We start from the raw sequence: 18,985 nt of genomic DNA on the forward strand, positions 1-18,985 counted from the left end.
TTCTAAGTGGATGTTCCTCTATTCTGAGGCTCTGCCCTCTGGTTTTAGACTCCCTCACCAAAGGACGCATCCTTCCCCCATCCACTCTATCTAGGCCTTTCAACATTCGATAGGCTTCAATGAGATTCCCCCCCCTTCCCATGTTCCTAAACGCCACAGCCATTAAACACTCCTCATATGACAAGCCATTCAATCCCAGAATTATTTTTCTGAGCCTCCTTTGAACCCTCTTCATGTTAGTACATCCGTTCTTAGATGAGGGGCCCAAAACTACTCACAACGCTCCAAGTGAGGCCTCACCAGCGCTTTATAAAGCCTCAAGGTTACATCCTAGTTCTTTCAGAATTAATGCTACAATTGCATTTGCCTTTCTCACCACCGATTCAACTTGCAAATGAACCTTTCGAGAATCCTGCACGAGGACTCCCAAGTCCCAAGTTGGTTGTTTTCCCGAGGCAATGGGAAGTGTAGATGGAGCCGACAGAGGAGAGGCTGGTTCGCATGATAGACTGGGCTGTGTTCACAATGTTCCGCAATTCCTTCCATTCGTGTGAGTCTCATTAACTGTTCACGATCACATCACGATGTGCAGAGCCAGCATTTGGCATGCTAGGGGTTCTGATTCTTGAATGGTCTGAGTTTGTTCCTGTACTTTTGTCAGGAGACAAAATCAAAACCACCCGCGCTGGTGCTTTACATTTCTGTTTCCAGCCCGAGGGGGATTGACTGGAGATACCAGATGCCACAGGTGTTGGAACCTGAGGCGACACACGATCTGCTGGAGGGTCAGGCAGCATCTGTAGGGCGAGGGGATTGTCAATGCGTCAGGTCTACACCCTGCGTCCAGACCCTGCCTGAGTATTCCAACACAGACCACTGACAATTCCTTGCAGGAGGAGCGGCACGGTGGCGTAGCAGTTAGCGCATCCCTTTGGAGCCCAGCGATCTCTGAGCAAGGGCTCAATTCCCGCCGCTGTCTGTAAGGAGTTTGTATGTCGTCCCGTTGTGGGTTTCCTCCTGGCGCTCCGGTCTCCTCCCACATTCCTATGACGCACAAGTCAGAATCTGTGGAATGTGTTGACACAGGCGGCTTTGGAGGCCCAGTCATTGGGAATATTTAAGGCAGAGGTCGATAGATTCTTGATTGGTCAGGGCGTGAAGGGATACGGGGAAAAGACAGGAGACTGGGGCTGAGAGGGAAATGGATCAGCCACGATGAAATGGCAGAGCAGACTTGAAGGGCCAAATGGCCTAATTCTGCTCCTATATCCTATGGCCTTATGGTTAGGGTTAGTAAGTTGTGGGCATGCTACGTTAGTGCTGGAAGCATGGCCACACTTGTGGGCTGTCCCCAGCACATCCTCAAACCGTGTTGGTTGTTGACGCAAACAACGTATTTCACTGTATTTTCCAATGTTTCAATGTAAATCTGACAAATAACACTAATTTTTATCTCTAACACTGCTTTTCCTATATATCACAGTGTTAGGGAGGACACCCCACCCCCACCCTCATTCTGTAGGATGCCCCAGGGTCGCTGCAGAACCACATGCCTTTTATTAACTAACACAAAGTTATCTCTTTTTAAAAAAAAAGAACCTTGATAGTGTACAAGGAAGAATCTCTGACATTGCTGTGGTGATTGATATGTGGGTTAACGTCACACCTCGTTTAATGTGAAGAGTAGGATGCAAGCTGGCACCAGATGCCGGCGCACACCTTCAATCTGCTTGGCAAACCCTCTCGGAATGAACGGTTGTGGTAGCATAAAAGGAAATGATTTGTAGCCTGGATATAAATAGGACTTGCTGGTGATGCCAGTGAAAGAGGAGTGTGCCTGTGTTTCTAGAAACTTCTGATCGCTTTGCTTTATTTGAAGGGTGTATCGTGATCTTAGTGGATCGTGCTGGAGCTAAGGTTTCTGTTCATACCAGTCATTTTATAAACCTCATCGATACGAGCTAGCTTTTACTTTGCAATTCCATAAGGTACACCAAATCGAGGCAGGAACAGGGCTCAACAGGTAGTACTGACCTCGTAACCCTGGATCAACTTTAAGTGCCGTGTGTGTGGAGTTTGCATATTCTCCCTGTGACCTCCGGAGAGTACAGTTTTGCCCCACAGCCTGAAATCATTGGTAGGTTAATTGCCTGCTGTAAATATCCCGTCCTCCAAGAGGACCACACCCTTGTCATAGGGTTTGAAGGCCTGTGTGCCTCATTGACGCAGAGAGCTATGCTGACTGCAGTCAGGGCTTTATGCTTTGGCTCTTGGTAGTGTCACCCATGCCAAACAGGTCAAAGGGAAGAGGACAGACTGAGTGATCCGCCCGTTCGCCACGTGCGGGGGGGGGGGGGGGGGGGGGTCAGCTCAGGGCTAACAACCCTGACTGGTAAAACTGTTACAGAAGCAGCAGTGAAGAATCCTTCTACACCCGAGTGCAACAGTATTCCCAAGTCTGCACCCCGGACTTGTGGACTTCATGGGCTGTTCAGGAATCTGATGATGGAGGGGAAAGAGTTGTTCCTGTGATCTCAGGTTCCTGTACCTCCTCTCTGACGTAGTCGTGAGGAGAGGGCATGGATGGTGAGGGCCTTTAATGATCACATTGCCTCCTTGAGGCATCGCCTTTTATTGAAGTCCTGTTCTTTCGGCACAAGTAAGACCTTCTTTAAATAAGGAGATCTGGTGGGGCTGAGTTGTTCTCCGATCTTGGCAATTTACTTGAAAATGTTTCGTCACCATACGAGGAGACAATGTCAGTGCGCCATTAATTGTGGTGCGCCCTGCGAATGCTTGGTCTTTATATACCTATCAATCAACTGACTGGATGTCATTTCGGAAACTCAGCTGCGATGTGGGAAGGAAATCTCGTCGCTGACTGGTTGTGCGGTGAGCTCCGTTCGATGTGGTCTGGAATTTTTCCCGAATTGGCTTATAAGTAGGATCGAGGTCCACGTGTTGGTTTGTAGATTTCTTCACGGAAAACCACGCTTCTAGGAGCTATCTTGCATGCCGTGTATTTGCTCCCACCATGACTTTCACTGATGCCCAGTTGATAAAAGGCAAGCATTGGCATGACACACCACAATCAACAGCGCAGTGACAGCATCTCCTCATACGGTCACAAAACATTTGCAAGTGAATTGCCAAGATCAGAGAACAATTCAGCCCAACCATCAACCACCCAAGCTATACATTCTCTGAATTAGTTCCAAAAATTAGATCTATTTAGTTCATAGTATGCCAGCTGTGACCCACCAATGGCCTGTATCACTGAATAACAACCATTCTATTTTTGTATTCAATTCCCATCATAATAAATTAAAACATTATGTTAACTTTCCTAATTATTTGCAGTTCCCGGACAGAGCTGTTTTTAGCTCGTGCGCTAGGGTATCTGGTCCCCACTGGATCTCTGAGTGCTACAGTCTCTCAGTAATACACAATGTTCAGTAGTTACACAATGTGCTTCCCATTTGGTTTTATAGGGTCACTGAGTCATATTCCTGAGATTCCGCAGACGCTGGAGATCTTGAGCAATATGTACAGAATATTGGAGGAACTCAGCAAGTCAGGCAGCATCAAGTGATGACTTGGTGGGTTCCCTCCAGCAGTTTTGTGAGAGTTAAAGACTCACACAGCATGGACACCGGCCCTTCAGCCCTCTTGTACATGCTGAGCAAGGTTCTCATCTAAGCTCATCCCTCTTATCTGCCTTTGGCCCATATCCCTCCAAACTCCTCCAATCTGTGTCTTTTAAGGTTCCTCCTTCAATCATCTTTCCTGTCACAATTGTCGATTCTAAACATGAGAAAGTCTGCAGATGCTGGAAATCCAGAGCAACACACACAAAATGTGTTGGCACGTGGCCTAGTGGATAAGGCATCGGTCTACTGGTCTGAAGGTCACTGGTTCGAGCCTCAGCTGAGCCAGCGTGTTGTGTCCTTGAGCAAGGCACTTTACACCACATTGCTCTGCGACAACACCGGTGCCAAGCTGCTTGGGTCCTAGTGCCCTTCCCTTGGACAACATCAGTGGCGTGGAGAGGGGAAGGCCTGCAGCTTGGGCAATTGCCGGTCTCCCATACAAACCTGCCCAGGCCTGCACCCTGGAAACCTTTCAAGGCACAAATCCAAGGTCTCACAAGATGCCTATAATAAACACACAAAATACTGGAGGAACTCAGCAGGTCTGGCAAAATCTATGGAAATGAATAAACAGTTGATGTTTTGGGCCAAGTTCGTTCTTCAGGACTGAAAAGGAAGGGGTAGATGCTGGAATAAAAAAAAGGTGGAGGGAGGGGATGGAGGATATCTAGAAGGTGATAGGTGAAACTGGGTGGGTGAGAAAGATAAAGGGCTGGAGAGGAAGGAATTTGATAGGAGAGGACTGTGGACCATAGGAGAAAGGGAAGAAGGAGTGGATCTGGGGGGGTGGGGGTAATCAGCAGGTGAGAGGAGGTGAGAAGCCAATGTGGGGAATAGAAGAGGAGGGACGGGGGAGGGAAATTGTTTTTTTGCTGGAGGGAGAAATTGATACTCATACCATCAGGTTGGAGGCTACCCAAACAAAATATAATGTGTTGCTCCTTCACCCTGAGGGTAGTCTCACCTTGGCACAAGTGGAGGCCATAATTCGATATGTTGGAACGGGAATGGGAATTAAAATGTCTGGGTCCGCTTTTGGTGGTGGATGGAGCAGAGGTGCTCGACGAAGTGGTCCCCCGATTTACAATGGGTCTCACCAATGTGGAGGAGGCCCCATTGGGAGCCTCACTATTGTAGAGTAGGCCCCATTGGGAGCCTCACTATTGTAGAGTAGGCCCCATTGGGAGCCTCACTATTGTAGAGTAGGCCCCATTGGGAGCCTCACTATTGTAGAGGAACTTGCTTTGGGAGCCTCACTATTGTAGAGTAGGCCCCATTGGGAGCCTCACCAATGTAGAGTAGGCCCCATTGGGAGCCTCACTATTGTAGAGTAGGCCCCATTGGGAGCCTCACTATTGTAGAGTAGGCCCCATTGGGAGCCTCACTATTGTAGGGGAGCTTGCTTTGGGAGCCTCACTATTGTAGAGTAGGCCCCATTGGGAGCCTCACTATTGTAGAGTAGGCCCCATTGGGAGCCTCACCAATGTAGAGTAGGCCCCATTGGGAGCCTCACTATTGTAGGGGAGCTTGCTTTGGGAGCCTCACTATTGTAGAGTAGGCCCCATTGGGAGCCTCACTATTGTAGGGGAGCTTGCTTTGGGAGCCTCACTATTGTAGAGTAGGCCCCATTGGGAGCCTCACCAATGTAGAGTAGGCCCCATTGGGAGCCTCACTATTGTAGGGGAACTTGCTTTGGGAGCCTCACTATTGTAGAGTAGGCCCCATTGGGAGCCTCACTATTGTAGAGTAGGCCCCATTGGGAGCCTCACCAATGTAGAGTAGGCCCCATTGGGAGCCTCACTATTGTAGAGTAGGCCCCATTGGGAGCCTCCCTATTGTAGAGGAGCTTGCTTTGGGAGCTCAATTCCATGTTTCTGTAGAATTTTATTTTATTTAGCGATATAGCCTAGCAACAGGCCTTACTGGCCTAATGATCCCGCTCAGCCCAATTACACCTCCATGACCAGGTAGCCTACTAACCCGTACAACTTGGGAATGTGGGATTCCAGAGAATTATTGAGTTGTGGCCATGCTACATTGGCACTGGATGCACGATGACACCGGCCCCCTCCCATCAGCACATCCTCAGACTGTGTGAGCTGTTGACACGAACAACACATTTAACTGTACGTTTCAAAGAGAAAACAGGGAATTATAGACCGGTTAGCCTGACGTCAGTGTTGGGAAAGATGCTGGAGTCAATTATAAAAGAGGAAATTACGACACGTTTGGATAGCTGTAGAAGGATCGGTCTGAGTCAGCATGGATTTGTGAAGGGAAAATCATGCTTGACTGATCTTCTGGAGTTTTTTGAGGATGTAACTATGAAAATGGACAAGGGAGAGCCAGTGGATGTAGTGTACCTGGACTTCCAGAAAGCTTTTGGTAAAGTCTCACATAGGAGATTAGTGGGCAAAATTAGGGCACATGGTATTGGGGGCAGGGTACTGACATGGATTGAAAATTGGCTGGCTGACAGGAAACAAAGAGTAGTGATTAACGGGTCCCTTTCGGAATGGCAGGCTGTGACCAGTGGGGTACCGCAAGGTTTGGTGCTGGGACCGCAGCTGTTTACAATATACATTAGTGATTTAGATGAAGGGATTAAAAGTAACATTAGTAAATTTGCTGATGACACAAAGCTGGGTGGCAGTGTGAAATGTCAGGATGTTATGAGAATGCAGGGTGACTTGGACAGGTTGGGTGAGTGGGCAAATGTATGGCAGATGCAGTTTAATGTGGATAAATGTGAGGTTATCCACTTTGGTGGCAAGAACAGGAAGGCAGATTACTATCTAAATGGAGTCAAGTTAGGAAAAGGAGAAGTACAACGAGATCTAGGTGTTCTTGTACATCAGTCAATGAAAGCAAGCATGCAGGTACAGCAGGCAGTGAAGAAAGCTAATGGCATGCTGGCCTTTATAACAAGAGGAATTGAGTATAGGAGTTAAGAGGTCCTTCTGCAGCTGTACAGGGCCCTGGTGAGACCCCACCTGGAGTATTGTGTGGTTTTGGTCTCCAAATTTGAGGAAGGACATTCTTGCTATTGAGGGAGTGCAGCGTAGGTTCACAAGGTTAATTCCCGGAATGGCGGGACTGTCATATGTTGAAAGATTGGAGCGACTGGGACTGGGCTTGTATACACTGGAATTTAGAAGGATGAGAGGGGATCTGATTAAAACATATAAAATTATTAAGGGATTGGACACGCTGGAGGCAGGAAGCATGTTCCTGCTGATGGGTGAGTCCAGAACTAGAGTCCACAGTTTAAGAATAAGGGGTAGGCCATTTAGAACAGAGATGCGGAAAAACTTTTTCACCCAGAGAGTGGTGGATATGTGGAATGCTCTGCCCCAGAAGGCAGTGGAGGCCAAGTCTCTGGATGCATTCAAGAGAGAGTTAGATAGAGCTCTTATAGATAGCAGGGTCAAGGGATATGGGGAGAGGGCAGGAATGGGGTACTGATTGTGTATGATCAGCTGTGATCACAGTGAATGGCGGTGCTGGCTAGAAGGGCCGAATGGCCTACTGCTGCACCTACTGTCTATTGTCAATGTTCGATGTACGTGTGGTGAATAAAGCTAATCTTCAGGGGGGCGGGGGGGGGGAGGGATAGAGAGGGAAAGAATGTGAGATAAAAAGCATAAATGAGGGAGTGAGAGGAACTTGGCTGTGGAAAAGATGATAGAATGGGGGCATGAAACTGTGTGTGTGGGTGGGGTGGGGTTGTAGGACACTCTGCGCTGGAAGGAGACAGAAAACCCTCTCCTCCTGGCCAGCAAACTGGCCCCTCTGGCTGAGATACAGCTTAGGAGACTGGAATGTTCTCAGAACTGTAGAGTTAATCAGGAGCTATCGGGAGATACTAGGCGTGGGAGCAGTTTTATTTTGGAACCGTAACCAAGGCAGAACTATCCACGGGCTCCCTTTTCCTTGATTTATCTGCTTTATCATTCACTTCATTCCACTTTTATTCAATTGCTGGCCTTCTTCTCAAAGGCTCGGAAGAGCACTTTTCAGTCTGGGGTCCTGACTGCTGTGAGGCTCCAAAGAGCAGGACTGCAAAAAGCTGCAGAGGGTTATAGAGTCAGCCAGCTCCATCGTGGACACAACCCTCTCCACCATCGACGGCATCTTCCAAAGGCAGTGGCTCAAGAAGGAAGCTTCCACCATTAAGGACCCTCACCATCTGTGGCATGCCCTCTTCCCAATACTACCCCAATGAGCCTGAAGACCCACACTCAATATTTTAGGAACAGCTTCTTCCCCTCCGCCAGCAGATTCTGAATGAGCACTAGTTCACTATTCCTCTTTTGCATTGGTTATCTATTTATTAGGTTAACGTTATAGCAGGTAAGAGGCCCTTCCAGCCCAACAAACCCATGCCAGGTCTTTGGACTGTGGGAGGAAATGGGAGCACCCAGAGGAAACCCATGTGGTCATGGGGAGAACGTAACAACTCCTTACAGACAGCGGTGGGAAATGGGCCTGAATCAGTGGCGTTGTGATGGCATTACGCTAACTGCTGTCCAACGGAGCAACTGTAACTTCTAGTAATTTTGATGTCTTGTACAATACTGCGGGTACAAAATAACTAATTTCATCACATATGCCAGTGACACTAAAGCTGATTCTGACTCTCCAGTCTACAGACAGCTCCGGAGACATGGTTCATTCCGAACATTGGGTGCTGTCTGTGTGGAGTTTGCATGCTCTCCCTGTGATCGTGTCCCCCGCCCCCCCATGTGCTCCAGTTTCTTTCCACATCCCGAAGACAGCAACATTGGTCGGTTAATTGGGCACTGCTATTGAGACGGGGGATCAGTCAGAATTGTATTGATTGGCAGAGAAGGCGGGGTGTGCGGGGAAAACTCTTGGTCCTATCTTTTGTCTCTTTTTCTGTGAGAGAGGAGAGAGAGGGAGAAGAGAGGAAGAGTGAGAATGGAAGATGGAAGGAGATGAGTGGAAAAAGAGATAAAGTTAAATATGGAGAGCGAGAAAGAGGGAGGGAGAAAAACAGAGAAAGAGCGAGATGGGCAGGAAGATAGAGTAGATAGAGAGAGAGAGAAGGGAGAGGGAGCTTACCAGTGGGGTTTTATTTATTTATATTGAGATACAGCACTTAATGGGCCTTCTAGTCCTTCAGGCCACATCACCCATCATAACCTCACCACTGAGCTGCTTACAATGACCAATTGGCCTGCCAATCGGTAGGTCGTTGGACTGTGAGAGGAAACCCACATGGCCACAGGGAAGTGTACAAACTCTTACAGGCAGTGGTGGGAATCGAACCCGGGTCGCCGGTACTGTAAAGCGTTGTGCTAGGCACTTTGCCATTCTGCCGTCCCATTAAGCCACCATACTGTGCAAGCAAAGATGAAACTGCATGTGTGGCTTTAAACAAAGCACCAGTGACTCTCCCATATCCGTGAAAGGTCTGTATAAATATGACTCAACAAAACTCCCTTCACACCCCAACTGCTGATGCTGAGATCAGGAAAGCTTTGATGCGAATGGTGAATTGGTAAATTGATTTATTATTGCCACATATACCAAGGTACAGTGACAAGCCTGTTTTGCATGCCATCCATACAGATCTTTTCATAGCAGCAGTGCATTGAGGTAGTGCAAGGAAAAATGATGGAATGCAGAATAAAGTGTTGTACTTAGAGACATAGAATTTAGATTTAAGAGCAGACCGATTATAATAGAAGCAACAAGCAGATGTAGAGAGAGCAGTTTACAATGATTTGATCGCACTCCAGTGCCAAGTATCCATTGCCCGCTTAAAGAAGACTAGCTTTATTTATAGCATGTACGTCAAAGCATACTCTGAACCGTGTCACACGCGTCAAATCAAATCAGCGGGGATTGTGCCGGGGTCCGCCCGAAAGGTCACCATGCTTCCGACAGCAATAAAGCATGCCCACAACTTACTAACCACTATGTCTTTGGAATGTGGGAAAAAACTGGAGCACTAGGGGAGAATGTGCAAACTCCTTACAGAAATCCAAACCGGCTGCTACAGAACTGTGCCATCCCTGCCACTCATCCCACCAACGTGAAACTGATTCTAAGTATGGAGTCAGGCCCTTCAGCCCACTGAACCAATACTGTCCTTTCAGCAGCCATTTACACAAATCCTGTTGTATTCTCCCCACATCCCATTCAGCGCCCCCAGGATTCTAACACTCACCTATTCACTCAGGCCAATGTACACTGAGTATACTGACCTCATGTCACTAAGCCTGCAAAGAGCTTTGCACAGTTTATTCCTTTGTGTGTCTGTATATGTGTGTGTGTATGTATATATACAGACACACATGCGTGCTGCGCAGGGGATGGAAATGTGTTTAAATTTGAACCTGTTTTTCCCTCTTTCCTAGATTTCCGAAGAGAAAGACACTTACTTAACAAACTCCATCTCCCTGAGGAACCAGAACATAACAGAGAGACGGAAATGTTGCTGAATCTTGGGAATTGAAAGCCAAGGTTTGGAATCTGTTTTAAAGACGTGTTGGGATTCTGAGCTCTCCAAATGCCACATCTTTACACAAATATTTATTTTTCTAAGGATCGGTGAAATCTGTAGTCCGACATCTAAATTATTATAATGAAGCATGTCTTTTTGTAAATTCCATACGAGTTCAACACACTCAGAACACCACTGTTAGACTTTTAACCAAAATCAGGACGAGGGAGCATATCACTCCCATCCTTACTACTCTGCATCGGCTTCCAGTATCTTTTAGATTTGATTTTAAAGTTCTCTTACTTGTTTTTAAAGCTCTCAATGGACTGGGACCAGACTACATCACAGAAAGGCTTTTGCTTTGTAATCCTGCTCGAGCTCTCAGGTTATCTTCTGCTGGTCTCTTAAATTTAAACAATCTTCCTCAAAAGATAAATGGCAGGTCAACACACACAAGATGCTGGAGGAAGTCACCCATGGCAAAAAGTACAGTTGATGTTTCAGGCCGAGACCCTCCATCAGGACCCGATGATGAAACAGCCCTGGTGCAGGGTCTCGGCCTGAAATGTCGACATGTTTACTCTTTCCTTAGATGCTGCCTGGCCTGCTGAGTTCCTCCAGCATTTTGTGTCTGTTCCTTGGATTTTCAGTATCTGCAGATTTTCTCTTGTTTGTGACTGGCAGGCCAGCTTTTTTTTTGATCTACGCTCCTACACTGTGGAATTCAATACCTAAAGCTGTAAGGGGTGCAGTATCGGATAATGCTTTTAAACACCAGCTCAAAACCCATTTATTTAACCTTGCTTTGAACGAACATCATTTTGTCTTTTACTTTCGTGTTTGCACTTTATCCCATTGTAAAGCACTTTGAACGACAGTGTCTGTATGAAAAATGCTCTATAAACAAGTTATTATTATTATTATATAGCACTTGTTCCCAAGTATCAAAAGTTTTCATTGAAAGAGAAATAAAACCATTCAGCGGATAAAGCTTGAAGGTTAAATGACACCGAGGTTCAATTGATTTGATGACTGGACAAAATAAATCTTTTACATACTGTATGTTCTTCATTGAGTTATTACCAGGCACCAGTAACTCAACAGGTGGTGTTGTGGAGACTTGGTGAATGGCAATGGAGTGAACTTCCCAGAGGATTCCTGCCAATGTAGCTTGTGGTACATTACACGACTTTGCACTGGCTTATCATCATTCAACAGATTATATTGAAGAGCAGTACTGGAAAGCAGAACATGAGACAAGGAGTTGACATAATTCAATGTAAAATGTATTATTCCAACAAAGATAAGTGCTATGTTCATTCGGGCTTCCTGCCATGGTTACAATGAAAACCATGTCTTAGAAAATAATTCTCTTAATCTTTGAAAGTAATCTGGTAGCAAAGCTCCCTTATTTCACAGTTGCTGCTGGTTGCAGGGAAATAAATTAATCTTTTTTTGGCATCAAATGTGGCATTATCTTTGGCAGACTTCTGCGGCTTAGGAAGGGTGAGCGGAGTAAGCCGGCCTTCTTCGCTTACTGGCAAGAGCTATAAGCAGAATCGGGTTTATAATCACTGGCGTGTGTCATCGTGAAATATGTTGCTCTGCGGTAGCATGACAGTGCAATACATAAAAAAAGCTGTAAGTTACAATAACTTACTGCCCGTTATGCCGCTGGTATTTAGGACAACAATGAAGATCCCCCATCTCTCGGTGTGTTCAGGGCTTCCTTCATCTTGTCAGTGGCTTCCTGTCAGTTTTCACTATTGCAGGTCCCAGGAGGAGGCTCAGGGACACCATCGCACTCTGACGTAGAAAGATTCTTCACTTCTATTCCCATAACAGTTTGACCAGTCAGGGTTGTTGGCCTCTGAGCTAAACCCGTAAACCTAGAGGACTGGTGGGCCACTCTTAATCTGGCCTCTACCCTTTGTCCTGTTTGGCCTGGGTGGCCCAAAGCATAGAGCCCTGACCCGGCTGACGTAGCTCTCCGGGTCATCGAGGCACGCAAGCCTCCAAACCCTATGACGAGGTTGTGGTCCTCTTGGAGGAAGCTACAATAAAAAATATTTTTAAAAAAGGAGTAGTGGAAAAAGAGAGCAAAGCAGTGAGGTGGAGCTCCAGTGCAGCCAAATTCTTTTCTGGCTATGAAAATTGAAAATTACTGCACACACGCTTTTGGATTTCTGGATGTCAACATAGAAATGGTTAGCACAGAGCCATCAACCCGGGTTCAATTCTCACCACTATCTGTAAGGATTTTCTACGTTCTCCCCATGACTGTGTGAGTTTCCTCCTTGTGCTCTTACATTCCAAGGATGTATTGCTTAGTAGCTTAATTAGCCGCTTGAGTGTAATTTGCTGCAAGGGTTTGTTGAGCCAGAAGGGCCTGTAGTTGTTCTGTATCTCTAAATTAAAAAAAAAATCAGGTGCTTTCAGAATGCTTATTGCCTTGATTTTACCCTCCTGGACTATCTTTTTTTTAACATGGTTAATCTTAATAACAAAGCATTTAGAAAAAAGAGTACACTGGAGCCAGTATTCTGCCATCAAAGAAATGTTGCAAAGAGACTGTTATCAAGTTAACACCACACCAAGTCATTTCATATCACTGGGCGCTTCTTGTAGTCAGAATGTTTTTTTTAAGGCAGAAGTTGATAGATACTTCTAAGCAAAGGGGTTAAAGGGTGCAGTGGGTAGACAAGAGTGCAGTGGAGAGGTACAATCAGATCTGCCATGAACTTCTGGAAGCCCCGGTATGAAGGACTGAGTGGCCTAGTCCTGCTCTTACTTTGGATGTTTGGCTGTAACAGGGAGGCTGACAGATAATGTACAGGCCTGTTCTCAGTGTGACATGGGAAATACAAGAGACGGCAGATGCTGGAATCTGGAGCAACAGGCCATCCACAGGAGGAACTCAGTGGGTCAAGTGGCAAAGGTTGTGGGGGGGTGGGGGTAGGAAGTAAGGGATTCAAGATTCAAAATTCAGGGCTCAGGTTTCCAACTTAACTGTGCATTGAAACACATGGTGAAATGCGCCATTTGCGTTAACAACCGCCACATCTAAGGGTACGCTGGAGGAAGCCCCACAGGTATCACTACACATTCAGCCGCCAACGCAGCGTGTGCACAAAGCTCGGCAGAGCAACGCAGAACACAACGAGCAACAGAACAACAACAGTAAAACAGGCTCCGTTCCTCCCTCCCACCCACGCGCGCACACCGTTCTCTAACCCCAAGGCAGTCCACATTCTTTGACCTCCTGCCCCCCGTGGACACAGCCACATAGACGTTGGGCCTTCAGCTACCCCAGAAGACCCTCAGAGATTCATGGACCCGGGACGCCAAACAATGTGCTTCGAGTTCTGGACTTTGACCCTCTTTGAAGATACTGCTTGACCCACTGGGTTCATCTAGCAGATTGTTTTTAACTCCAGAGTTCACAAAGGATCTAGTGCTTCCCCCGAAGTGTACGACGGATAAACTCTGCTTGGGTTTCCAGCTGGGTACGTGTATCAATTTTAACCGATGTTTTGATGACAAATTCTGCCACCTTCAGCAGGGATGATGCCTTGGCATGTCTAGTTCAGTGGTATACATACCCCATCGTCCAAACCCTTACAAACCTGTAAGAAACTCAAATCCCAGTCTATGTGGGTCAAAGATAACCTGGGACTCAGGTCGGTTGGTGTTTACAGGATCCCCTGTGAATTCAGAGCAGCGTGTATTGGTCAGAACAGACACACAATGGGAAACCATGTCAAGGAACATAGGAGGTGTATCCGTTTGGGTAACCCAGAAAATCGGTGGTAGAACATTGCATTTGCAATAGCCATAGGATTGACTTCGATGGCACAAAACAACTGTGCTGTGCCAATAACTTCTGAGATCGCCGGCTGAAGGAAGCCATTGAAATAAAGCTAGCGAAGAAGAATTTTAACAAAGATCAAGCTCTTGCTCTAAGTAAGAACTGGAATTCAATTTAAACAAGGTTTGACAGCAGAAACCTGATTGGTTAGTCCTCAACCAATCAGGAGGGACAGACGACGGGGGGGGGGGGGGTGTTATATACCACCAGAGAAGACATGCCAAGGCATCGTCCCTGATAAAGGTGGCAGAGTTTGTCATTGAATCATCTGTTAAAATCGATACCTGTACCCGGCTGGCAGCCCAGGAAGAGTTTATTTAACTGGGTTCCAACGTCTGCTGCCTCTTATGTCTCTAGCTGCTTCACCAAACTGCTTAACATACCAGTCCCCCCAAAATTGGAGAGACTCCATTCTGTTTGAAGTTTCAACTGGTCTTATACCACAGCAACTCTGATTTCAGTAGCAATGTTTGAATAGTCTTTATTTTGTAGGAATGCTGTGCTCTGCCAACATAGAAGGAGATAATGTTTTGATTCTTGAATGCTCTGAGTTTGTTCCTATACTTTCCATCAGGAGACAAGGTCGAAACAACCTGCACCGGTGCTTTTAACATTTCTATTTCCATCTAGAGCGAGATCCACTATAGGAAGGATGTTGAGGCTTTGAAGTGCCGTGCAGAAGGGGTTTACCGGGACGCAGTCTGGTTTAGAAGGCGTGTGCTATCATGAGAGGCTGGTTAGATTTGGACTGTTTTCTGTGGAGCGCCAGCAGTTGAGAGATCAGATAGGGGTCTATAAGATTATGAGAGGTATAGATAGAGTAGGCAGGGAGAAACTGTTTCCCAGGGTTGAAATGTCTTATAGCAGGGGGCATACATTGAAGGTGAGAGGGGGTAGTTTCAGGGGGGATGTGAGGGGCAAGTTTTTTACTCAGAGAGTGGTGGATGCCTGGAATGTGCTGCCTGGCATGGTGGTGGAGGTAAATACATTAGAGGCTTTTAAGAGACGTTTGGATAGGCACATGGATGTGAGGAAGATGGAGGGATGTGGACATGGTGTAGGTAGGAGGGATTAGTGTTTGGGTGTTTTTGATCTGCTTTTTAGATGGTTTGGCAAAACACTATGGGCTAAATGGCCCACTCCTTTGCTGTATGGTTCTATATTCTAACTTCTATTGACTGGAGACACCAGATGCCACAGGTGCTGGAACCTGGAGCAGCACGCAATCTGCTGGAGGAACTGAGCAGCATCCATAGGCGGAAGGGAATTGTCAATATGTCAGGTCAACACCCTGCATCTAGACCAGGGGTCAGCAATCTTTTTGCCTCTGCGGGCCGGATCACATATTAATGAGCGGATGGTAGGCCAGATCAATGCCATAAACAACTTGAAATATGGGAATTATCCATTTCAATACATTTGATTATGCTTTGCCTCAAATTAATGAATAATGAATAATGAAAGTCATTTGTGCTTCAGGTGGCCTAACCCGATCTAGACTCTGCCCGAGTGTTTCATTCCTTGCAGAAGGGGCGGCACGGTAGTGTAATGGTTAGCGCATCGTTACACAGCCCAACGATCACCAATCGGGGGTTCAATTCCCACCGCTGTCTGTGAGGAATTTGTACGTTCTCCCCGAGATTGTGTGGGTTTCCCCCGGGTGCTCCAGTTTCCTCCCACGTTCCAAAGACGTATGGGTTAGAGTTATTGAGTTGTGGGCATTGGTATGACACCTGCAGACTGTCCTCGCTGATTTGATGAGACGCAAAGACGACTCATTCCACTGTATGTTTTGATGTTTGTGTGACAAATAAAGCAAATCTTTTAATCGCAATCTGATGAGCGTTTGTAATGATATATCTAATTTATTTTAGTCCAAGGAGCTACAAAGGGTACTAGGAGAGTGATATAAAGGTAAGGGGACCATTTGGACATCTTACAGGGCTTCTGTAATGGCAGCATGTGGCACAGCAGGCAGTGCTGGCCTGACAGTGCAAGGAGAACAAGCGAAATCTCAAGCAGGTTCTAACTGTGTGGAGCTTGTACATTCTTTCTATAAGTGTGTGAGCTTCCTCCTTTTCCTCTCACATCCCAGAGATGTGATGGGAGGTTAATCGGTCGCTGTGCGATTGTCCCTGGTGTAGATAGGTAACGTGAGAGTTGGCAGGCATGCAGGTGGGAAATAGTTCTGGGAAGTAAAGGGGGAGGAGTGATTTTCCTGCTCTGCTGAGAGGCACCATGTACTTAGTGGGCTGAATCAAGTAGGTATACCAAGCATTTCAGTAACCTTTTAGATTCCAGAACATGTAGTTAGCGACAATGGACCACAGTTTGTTGTGGAACGGTTTCTGCCATTCCTGAAAATAATGGAATAAGACTTATTACTACCAGCTGGTAGCATAGTGCCATCAGCACCGGGTTCAAGGCAAATGGTCCCTGGTTCGAATCTGGCCAGCCCCTTGCACACTTTCCATCTGTGCTGGGTTGAGCATTGAGTTAGTAACTTGACCCTGTAAAAACAGACAAATGTTAAGGAAATGGCAAAGAAAAATGGTGCCGATGTGCCACACGATGCAAAAAGGAGCAACCATATCTGCATTGTAGCAGCCAGCTACAAAGGACTTGGCAGAAATTTTTGTGCAGAGTCCAAAGAATGTGCAGCACTAACACTGAATCAGAAGTTTGCCAATTTCTTCCTTGCATATCATAATGCAGCCCACTCCACAACAACTCACCAACTACGTGCCTGGATCTCCTCAATCCCAATCTCAGAAGGAATATGCAAATAAACACCTGAGACAAATTGAGGGCTCCTCAAACAAGGAGATTTAACGTTTCACCCCTAGACAAGCAGTCCTGGTGAGGGGCTGCAGAGGTGATCAAAAGTGGGTACTTGGGAAAACCAAGGACAAAATTGGACCACTCTCCTTCTCAGTGGGGATTGTGTCTGTTGACATCTGGAGATGACACACTGATCACTTGAGGAGAGCAGAATGAATTGTTGAAGGGGAAAGGGGTCCAGAGCTGTTGGAACCACTTCCTGCAGTCCCAGAGTCAACTCCCACAACTCCACAGAGGACGCCCTAGCACCTGAGATTTTTTCACAGCCACAGGTCTTACCTGCAGTGTGACCACCCACTTGTCAGGAAGGACGTTATCCTACAAGACTCCAAAATCCTCCACCATGATTAAATCTTTAGGCCTGAATGGGACAATTTAAAATTTACTATGCTATGGTATCCCACAAAATTAAGAAAATCTCCCAGAGTGACTACATCTTTAGGCCAGAGTGGAACAATTAGAAATTACATTCTATAGATGTCTATATAGTAGTTGTATTATATGGTATACTGCGTCTATAGTTGAGATGCGTTCAATATAAAGTTGGAGTTCATAACTAAGCAGGGAGATGTGTTGTGCATTTAATATTAGAGTAATATAGTAAATATATAGTTTGATTAAGCACTTCTTGTGTTTTAAATAATTAATTATGGGTTATATGTAAAAGTATGTAAATGGCATATGTTGTTACACCACCACATCATAAGTGTGTGCTTCACTTAAAGTTACAAATGAAACTAGACATCTCTGGCTCTCGTGTGTTCTTCTTTTGATTAATTTCTGGAGTTACTAAACTTATCTCTGCTTTCTCCTCCATGCTCCTTATCCAGACCAGATTTCCAAAATCCGTGAAATTGTTCCAACTTATTCCTGCTTGGACCAGAGCCTCAAGCCATGGTGTCGCCTGCTACGGCCGCCTAGTGGAGGAGCCGCTGGAGGCGGTGTGGGGAAGAACAGAGGTGTGGCGAGTGCTCTGGAGCTGTTGTCCGTGCTGCATTGGGGCTGATCCCTTCAGTCGGTGCCGCTCTCCAGTGTTCGCTGATTGCTTGCGGCAGACCCAGCGTGAGACAAGCTGATTTACTGAACCAGCGTGACAAGAAGAACGGCTGCGTACTTGATCTTGGAGAAACGTGGCTGCAGACAACATCCCATTCACCATTAATCTCCAGGCCATTTCACTCAGGGACTTACACTAATAATATTATGTTTTGTGACTGTAAGTGCTGGGTTGTAGCTACCTGTGCCATGCGTGACTGTTTGTACCCTGCCTTCAGAGGATTTCTGCTTCATTTAGTTGTATAAATGCGTATGGGTTGAATGACAATTAAATTCGAACAGCTCAGATATCCAAAACCACTAGCAATTTACCAATCGGTAGAAGTTTTTTTTACACAGTATGGCAGGTGCATGGAACCTGCCAGGGGTGGTGGTAGAGGCAGATACATTAGGGACATTTTAAAAAAACTCTGAGGCACAGGGATGACAGAAAATGGAGGGCTATGCGGGAGGGAAAGGTTAGACTGATCTTAGAGTAAGTTAAAAGGTCAGTACAACATTGAGGGCCGAAGGGCCTGTACTATGCTTTGATGTTCCATCTATGTAAGATTGACATTAAGATGCACTTATTAACTATAAATATTCTTTTTCACAAGCAACTTAATGGCAGTCAATTTATGTTTCCAAGTCAATGTTTCCCAACACTGTCTGTAAGGAGTTTGTACATTCTGTCCATGACTGCGTGGGTTTCCTCCGGTTCCACAGTCTGAAAATGTACTGATTTGGAGGTTAATGGCTCATTGTAAATTGTCCTGTGATTAGGGTTATATTGGGGGTTGTTGGGCCTCACTGCTCAAAGGGTCAGACAGACCTGTACCACACTGTATCCCAATAAATAAACAGAAATAATAAAGTTAAACAAATTTTAAATCCTAGTTTTCAGGTCTTTCCATGACATTGCTCACCTTGATTTCCCGGTATTCTCTGTTACGCGATTCAACTCGCTTTGTCCGAACATCACTGGTATTTTTCCCATTGGAAGCCCCACTCTTCCCAGATTCTGGTGATTGATTGTCCATTGTATCTGACAGTGGCAGTTAGATTTGTTCAGGTTTGTAGATGACGTTAACTGCAGGAAGAAACCTGTATGGGAGAGTA

General features: G+C 46.1%; 1 protein-coding gene across 2 annotated transcripts in view; it reads left to right on the forward strand.

Annotated features, from left to right (window-relative positions):
• Window positions 1-18,703, forward strand: part of LOC132381013 (ras-related protein Rab-7b-like) — a 55,402-nt gene extending 36,699 nt beyond the window's left edge. Inside the window, exons 6-7 of one of the 2 annotated variants that reach the window (XM_059950094.1) lie at window positions 10,037-10,142; window positions 17,662-18,703. In XM_059950094.1, the coding sequence (XP_059806077.1) occupies window positions 10,037-10,120 (84 nt within the window). In that variant the 3' untranslated portion in view covers window positions 10,121-10,142; window positions 17,662-18,703. Of the gene's footprint in view, window positions 1-10,036; window positions 14,147-17,661 lie in introns of those variants that run through there. The other variant, XM_059950093.1, reaches the window with a different exon arrangement.
• Window positions 18,704-18,985: the final 282 nt, after the last annotated feature.

This window comes from Hypanus sabinus, chromosome 25, assembly GCF_030144855.1.
Source record: "Hypanus sabinus isolate sHypSab1 chromosome 25, sHypSab1.hap1, whole genome shotgun sequence".
Lineage (NCBI taxonomy): Eukaryota > Metazoa > Chordata > Chondrichthyes > Myliobatiformes > Dasyatidae > Hypanus > Hypanus sabinus.